This window comes from Phalaenopsis equestris, unplaced genomic scaffold, assembly GCF_001263595.1.
Source record: "Phalaenopsis equestris unplaced genomic scaffold, ASM126359v1 Scaffold000949, whole genome shotgun sequence".
NCBI classification, from domain to species: Eukaryota; Viridiplantae; Streptophyta; class Magnoliopsida; order Asparagales; family Orchidaceae; genus Phalaenopsis; species Phalaenopsis equestris.
The window spans coordinates 90,611-98,736 of NW_018165388.1; the positions used below are offsets into that span (position 1 = coordinate 90,611).

The window sequence follows — 8,126 nt, forward strand, 5'->3', positions numbered from 1 at the left end:
TGGTTCAAATTTTTTTATTTTAAAAATTTTTACTGTTGGAAATGTATTTGCTTTTATGCGAATTTGAATGTTACATGATAGATAAGTTAACAACAACATCTATTTTTCTAATAATCAAATATGAAAAGTTATTGGAGGAAAGATATATGAACACTATTTTACAGTCTCTCTGAGAATTTTTGTTGGAATTGTTTTTGATATGCATGGTTCCCATATTTTTTTTATCGAATTGCATATGATTTTGTTAGCAACATCTATGGTTATTCTGATCAATCAATAAAAATTATGAAATAAAATATATTTCAACAATATTTTTTAATTTTTTTAAGAAATTTTTACGAACTTGAAACCGATGTTAGTTGGTCAATTTGTTTGCACTTGCCACTTCTTCAGTTTAAAGCAGCATTTTTGGGGGAGAATTTTGAGCACTATTTCTTTTTTTTATTTGAGAGATTTTTATCAATGAAATAATATATGCTTTGATGCAAACTTAAAGCTTACATGATAGATAATTTAGAAGAATCTATACTTATGTTGATCAACTAGGAGGTGTTATGAAATTAAATTAATATGAGCAAAGTTCCTCTATTTTTTTAAGAATTTTTTTTTAAAACTTGTTCTGCATATGCATGCATTGATGTTAGTTGATTTGCTTGCTCTTGTCTCTTCTTCAGTTTAGAGTAACATTTTGTGGAGAGAATTTTGAGCACAGCTTTCTTTTTTTATTTGAGAGATTTTTGCTAATGGAATAACATATACTTTGATGCAAACTTGAAGTTCACATGACAGACAGGTTAGAAGCATCTATACTTATCCTGATCAACTATGAAAAGGTATGGAATAAAATATATATGAACATTGTTATTCTATTTCATTAAGAATTTTTATGGACTTGTTTTGCATGTGCATGCACAGATGTTAGTTGGTTAATTTGCTTGCCCTTGCCTATTTTTTAGTCTAGAGTGACATTTTTGGGTGTTGGGGGGAGAGGAATTTGAGCATTGGTTCATTTCTTTTTTATCTAAGAGATTTTTACAAATGAAATTACATGTGCTTTGATATAGAGTTGAAGTTTACATGACAAAAAAGTTATCAACATCTATATTTTTAAAAATAAAATTGCTTATACTTTGATGCAAAGTTGAAGTTTACATAACAGATAATTTAAATAGCATTTATACTTATCCTGATTATCTAGGAGAAGTTATGGAATGAAATATATGTGAGCATTATTTTTCTATTTCATTAAGAATTTGTGTGGATTTTTTTTTGTGTATGCATGGCTCTTGCCTCTTCTTTATTTTAAAGAAACATTTTGAGAGGAGAATTTTGAGCACTGCTTTGTTTTTTTATTTGAGAGATTTTTACCAATGGAATTGCATAATGCAAAGTTGAAGTTTACATGACATATAAGTTAACAACATCTATACTTATCATGATCAACTAAGAGAAGTCATGGGATGAAATATATGTGAGTATTGTTTTTCAATTTCATTAAGACTTTTTTGCGAACTTGTTCTACATATGCATGCATTGATGTTAGTTGGTAAACTTGCTTGCTCTTGCGTCTTCTTCAGTCTAAAGAAACATTTTGGAGAAAGAATTTTTAGTATTGGTTCCTTTTTATAGGAGATATTTTTACCAATGGAATTATATCTGCTTTGATACAAAGTTGAAGTTTACATGTAAGATAAGTTAGCAACATCTTTGCTTTTTTCAATTTCTTTAGTCTAGAGTAACATTTTGGAATTTTTGTAAGAAAAAAAGAATAGTTCATAAAAACTATTATGTCGATACTCCATAACAAAATTGTGTGACTGAAATGAAAGAAAAAATAAATTCTTATTGAAAGTAGCTCGAGCATTTTTTTTACCAGTCATATATGAAAATAACTTTGGTGTTAAGCCATTCTTACTATTGAACACCCAAATTGGTGCGACTGATGATCACAAAAGTTGAAATAAATTTTACATATTTTGAAAAAAATAGTTTGTGTTCTGATCATCCCAAAAGATTATGCTAAGTTTATTTTATGAAAGAAAATTTTGAAATATATGTAAGAGCAAGCAAGTTTGACACTTTATTTCAAGATAATATCTTAATATTAGTTTCATTAGTTTCATAGACAGACTTCTTTACACGCATCCGTCCATAATGTGAGAACCCTTCCTTATTTGACACTACCCTCGGGCGTCGGTGTTGCGACTCTTGCACACTTTTCATTGTAATTAAGTCATATAAAGCGTCGTTTCCAGGGGACGCCCTAACACTTACACAATGTTCAAAATGATTAATGTCATGATTTTATTTCGACAAGTTTTACGTTGACCATCGACTACCTAACACAACCCACCACTTCTCACATCCGGGCTTGGGACGGGCAATGACAGTGTTTTTAGGGATATCAGACCCCATAATTAAAATAACTTATCAATTTAGGATAAGAGAAAAAAAAAACTATTTTCTTGTAGCCTTTAGGAGTATTGAAACAATCACTTTAATATTGGATTTATCATAGAGTAGTATTTTCTTCTTTTCGAATGATGTGTTATTCATTGATGTCATATTCAATCATAAGCGAAAAAATTTTTAAACTTCTATGTGTGGTCCCTAACAATGCAGACACCCACATACCTCATTTTCTCTAATAAAATCCACTATTAAATAGTTTAAAACCATGGGCACATTCTTATATCGCTAAAGCTTTTATAGTTTGGTCCAAGCCCCAACTGTACCAGTTAAAGTCATAAACATCACTTATGGGTTTCATGTAGATTATTTTTTTCACCCTATCTTCTCAATTCCTTCACACTTCTTTCTAATCAAAGACCCCTACAAAAGTATAAAGAAGTTGAGATATTAACATGTGGAGATATAATAATATTACTTTAGAAATTTAAAAAACCAAGTTGAATCTAAATCAACCCAACTTTGTCAACCCTAGCGTGGCTTTGGAATTGCATTCAATTCTCCCACATACCTACTTAGAATTACTAAATAAACTCTAAAATTATCTTAGGAAGTTCTACCAATAACTTTCTAAAATTTATATAGAAAATCGTAAGCCTATGAGTCTTCCTTTTCGCTTCCATTGCAATATCTCGTCTTTATTGATAAAATTTTTATCATAAGAGAAATGAAAAATTATGATGGAATGACACTGATGTTTTTGATTTTAAGTTTACTCATATGATTTTTTTATGACTTAGAGGATTTTATTTGTTATAAATTGCTCTGGTTAAAAGTTATTTCACTTAAACAGTCTATTTAATGCACTTTTTAAGAAAAGTTTTAAAATTCTGTTAAATTGATTAATTATGATCTTTACACTAAAGTACTTGATGGGTTATGTATTGTGATGAAAACTCATTATCATTTTGTTTCCTATTATTCTGTTGTTGAACTAGTTTGAATACTAATTTTTATTGAGAAATTCGAGCTCTTAATATTTTTAAATTGATTTTTGAAAAGATTATTGTTTGCTATCTCATGATATAGATAAAAGATGGTTTCCTCTAATTATTTATACTCTTATTTATAACATATTATAAGAAATGAATGGTAATGAATTCAATTTCAAGTATGTCCACATTTTAGCACTAAAAAATAGATGGGATTACCATTTAATAGATTGAAAGTTGGCAGCTTGGCAATTGAAGACTCAGTCTTCATTAAATGCCTGGAATAATGTCAATTTTGGTATCATTTATTCTAGTGGTTACTTAATGTTTGACATGCTAAAAGACTCTTAAATTTATAATAAACAAGTATAACAATTAGCCTTATATTTTATTTTTCATCTTAAAAAGTGGTTACTATTTTTATTTAAAATAACATTTTAAAAAATTTAAACACAATTTTTAATCACATTAATCAGTTCAATAAAATATGTAATTCAATCATTTAAATTACAATGTCATTATTTCATTTCATGTAAGGAGAGATCTTAAGAGAGCCTGCCATTATAACATATAGTTGAATTTTCAAAGAGCAATTTTGATATATTTTCTTTTGAGTTTTGTTCTTTTGTTGGAACATTTTATAGTCTTTTCAAGCCTTTATTGATTTAATGATGAATAATTTTAATTTTTATCAAAAATTTAAAGTGTACAATGATTTGATGGTTATAATTTCTTCTCTTATTTTCATCTCTGGTTCCTACTGTTCTAATCCTTTGACATGCCTCAGGACAAATCTGGATTCAACAGTATGTAAATGCCCCTTTCCTTGATTCTATTTGGCTTTTATTTTTTTTCATATAGGTCGCTATTCTTTGTGGAGCCTTACACTTAACAGTTATATAAATCATTGGCGCTAATACACAGCTCTCATAGAAAATATTATATGTGGAGAATTTCTATGCATCACACATCACACATCACATATCACACAAAACTCATATTTATTTACATATCAAACAATTAAATTTTCAGACCTATTTATGCAACACTTTTGAAGTCACATCTAAACATGTTTATGATAAAAATGAGTTTTACTTCAAAAACAGCAATATTACAAAATTTATTGAATTGATGTTGAGACTAGAATATTATACAAATACATATAAAATGTTAGAAGTTAAACTCTTAAATAGATAAAATTTTTGGAAGACTCACCCATACATACCACTCAACTATTATGTATGTACATGTCTTACATGACACCTTACCTATACATGAAAATGTATATTGAATCTTTTCATATGAAATATTTGGATATAAAATGTAAAAAAGTAATATTTAAGTGTAAAATAAATAAATTCAGAAGAATTGAATGCTAGGTATGACTCCCTTTCTTTCAGTCAATGAACAAATCTAATCATCTTGGACAACATGGCATAAGAAATGTCATTTATCAATGTTATCCTAGACAAGGATTTGTACTGCATTACAAGCTCGACTTCCCTACAATTTTTGAAGTCAAGAACATGCTGGTGATACCTCCTCCACTCATGCCAACGATTTACCCTTCGAAACCAAGCGAAATGTTTATAATAACAATAATATTTGCACAAAAATTGACATGAATTTTTGATGTGACAAATAAATAGCCGTTTTTTTTTTTTCAAATTTTAAAAATAATAATCCTTCAAAGTTGACAAATTTATAGATAAAATTAAATTTAAATGCAATTTGTAGAAATTTTTTTTATAAATCTACCATTAGTCAAACCTCCTAGTCAACCCAGTCAAACCTCCTAGTCAACCCACTACATTAATGATTTCTTCCAAAATATATAGAATCCTTCCAAAATATTTGGGTTGTGTTCGGCTCGTTCCCTAAGTTAATAAGCCGAACACCAACAACACGAAAAAATATTTATTTGTTCGTGTTCAGCTCATTTTCACTAGAAATACTACTAATCAATAATATATATATATATATATTCTTGATGAGTAGTATTTTTAAAAAAATTTAATTGATTACAAGGCGACAAAGATTTACAATCAATTAAAAGTATTAATTAAGAAAATTAAATAAAAGATATGTTTTAAATCTTGCACCAATCATTAATATTTTATGACCACGTGATTAGGGCTGTCAAAACGACTTTTTGTTTGTGAACGGGTGTTCGCCTCGCTAAATAAACGAGCCGAACATGAACACATTTTTTGAGCTCGAAATATAAGTGAGAACAAACCAAAAAAAACCTCATCAATATTCATAATTAAAATCTAACCTCCATAAAAAATTTACACTTCTTCTTTACCATTGCCAAAAAAAAAAAAAAAAAAAAAAAAAAAAAAAAAACCACGCCTCACCATCGAAGTGCCCCATAAACCTCATTGCCTCCTCTCCACCGCCTGCCACCTCGCCGGCCAACTCCACTCTTCCGGTGAGCTTCCTTGCCCTCATCGCCTCCCCCTCCCAATCCGTCCACCCCAGCACCACCACCCCCACGTACGCAACGCACACCAACTGCGCCGTCAACAGCCCATACCACAACCCCCCAAACCCAACCCTCAGCCCGAACGCCATCCCCACCGCCACCGGCATCCCCACCAAATAAAACGACAGCAGATTAATCCTCGCCCCAACGCCCGGCCTCGCCGTTCCCCTCAACACCCCACACCCCGTCGTTTGCGGGCAGTTGCCCACCTCGCACAGCCCAATCACCGGCATCGTCCCCGCCGCAAGTCCCGCTATCCCCACATCTTTCGTGAACAGCAGCGTCCACCTCTCCCTCCATGCCACCGTCCATCCCACATTCACCATCCCTATCACCACCGCACATCCCATCGCAACCATCGCTGCCATCCTCGCCCTCCTCGGCCTCCCCGCTCCCAACTCATTTCCCACCTGCATTGAAACAATTAGCACCAAATCTTAATCGAAACTAATTTGATGGAGGTTTGTAGTACCCGGGTGGAGACACACGCCGCCAGAGACATAGGAACGGTGTACATGAGGCTGGTGGTTTGAATTAGAATGGCGGTTGCGCCGACAGCGGTGGTTGGATTGGGAAGGTAGCCGGCGAGCACTGTGACGATTTCGTACCACCACCATTCGAGACAGACGCCGAAACAGGACGGGATGGCGAGGCGGAGCAGAGGAGTGAGTTGTTGAAAGGCGGCAAGGGACCAGCCACGCCAGGTGAGGTTACAAGCACCGGAGAAATGGAGGTAGGCGAGGAGGAAAAGTGCCATATTTAGATTGGTAAAGACGGCGGCGATTGCGACGCCTGGGACGCCGAGATGGAGCACAAAGGCGAATAAGAAGCTTAGGGGAAGGTGGAGGAGCACGGCGGCAGCAGAGCAGAGGGCCATGGGTTTTGTTATGCCTTGGGAACGAAGGAACACACGGAGGGGTTGGAGGAAGGCATTGGTGAGGAGGTCTGGGAGGGAGAAGAGGCAATAGGAAGCAGCTGCGGTGGTAATGGCCGGGTCTTGGCCGAGAGCGATGAAGATGGGACCGAGGTTGAGCCAGAGAAAGGATATGGGGATGGCGGCGGCGAGGAGGAGGAGAATGGCGCGCTGCAGAGAAAGGGAAATGAGGTCCCAGTTGCGGGAACCGTAGGCTTGGCTGCAAAGTGGTTCTAAACCGGATGCGAGTCCGACGAGAACAGAGTAGCCGGTGATGTTGGTGAAGCCGATAGATAGACCGCCGCCGGCCAGCTCCAGTGCGCCGAGCCGGCCGAGACAGACTACGGATATCATGGCACGGAGATAGACGACGCAGTTCATGGCAGTGATGGGGGCCGCCATGCTCCAGAGGGCGTGGAGCTCATCTAGGACTGTGGCCCTCGTGCTCCTTCCATGCCTCTCGTCTTCGTCTTCCTCCGCCATTATTGATCTGCGGGACTTGTTCTTGGAAATATTGGAGGGGGCAATGTAACGGCTGAAAGTGATGAATGCGTGGCCAATTAAAAGGTGTGCCTTTTCTCTTCGATTCTTGCTCCTTTGTTTTATATATGTTTTTTATCTGTTAATGATTATTTTATTACTATTTCTTTTTTTTTGGAGTAGCAGTACCGGATGGTACGGTGACCGCATCTAAAATAGGAATGCGGTTTGTGAGTGGGTCATTTTTCTCTAATGGGTGAGTTATCTGATGTGGCGATGACTTGTTAATAATAATCTGTAGATATGTGGACGTCTCATGAGATGATTACCTAAACATCAAAGTAATCCACACCAAGCACATCACCCACAACTATCATAGAAATTTTCAATTATTGAGGGACAAGGCGAGACCTCCTCGCTCTCCTAGGGCTTTCGAAACCATAGTCGCCACTTGGGGACTTCTTCTCCATAGTCCTGCTAGGGTCTAAGATGCTCTTCCTCCATGAATTCCTTCACCCCCTCTCCTCACTTCCCCCTTTTCTCGTTTTTATTCTCAAGCTCCTGTAGAATAACAATTAGAAGGGTTTCTTCTCTTCGCATCTATCAAATTCATCCACCTTCAATTTCTCTTACGGCCATCGAATGGGAAAAAAACTTTTTTTTTTTTTTTTTATGAGGAAAAGTTGCTTGAAGGCTCCATTTGGTGGAAACCTGGTTTGGTCGGCTATGTTTTTGATAAGGGACATTTCTATGAGAATCTCTTACAAACTATCAATAAATTTGAAAACTTAGGGTCTGTTTGGCGCAGCTGCAGATTGTCAGCTTTTCAGCTTCAGCTGCGCTG

General features: G+C 35.3%; 2 protein-coding genes across 2 annotated transcripts in view; both read right to left on the reverse strand.

The window, feature by feature from the left end:
• Window positions 1–4,801: 4,801 nt before the first annotated feature.
• LOC110032475 (protein DETOXIFICATION 54) lies at window positions 4,802–7,365 on the reverse strand. Its single transcript, XM_020736122.1, has 3 exons — window positions 6,362–7,365; window positions 5,752–6,299; window positions 4,802–4,967 (listed from the first exon to the last, which is right to left on the reverse strand). The coding sequence occupies exons 1-3, from the start codon at window positions 7,283–7,285 to the stop codon at window positions 4,802–4,804; spliced, it is 1,638 nt and encodes a 545-aa protein (XP_020591781.1). The 5' UTR covers window positions 7,286–7,365.
• A 246-nt stretch (window positions 7,366–7,611) lies between these two features.
• LOC110032476 (L10-interacting MYB domain-containing protein-like) overlaps window positions 7,612–8,126 on the reverse strand; it is a 5,940-nt gene continuing 5,425 nt past the window's right edge. The window contains exon 3 of the mRNA XM_020736124.1: window positions 7,612–7,652. Within this exon, the coding sequence (XP_020591783.1) occupies window positions 7,612–7,652 (41 nt within the window). The remainder of the gene's footprint in view (window positions 7,653–8,126) is intronic.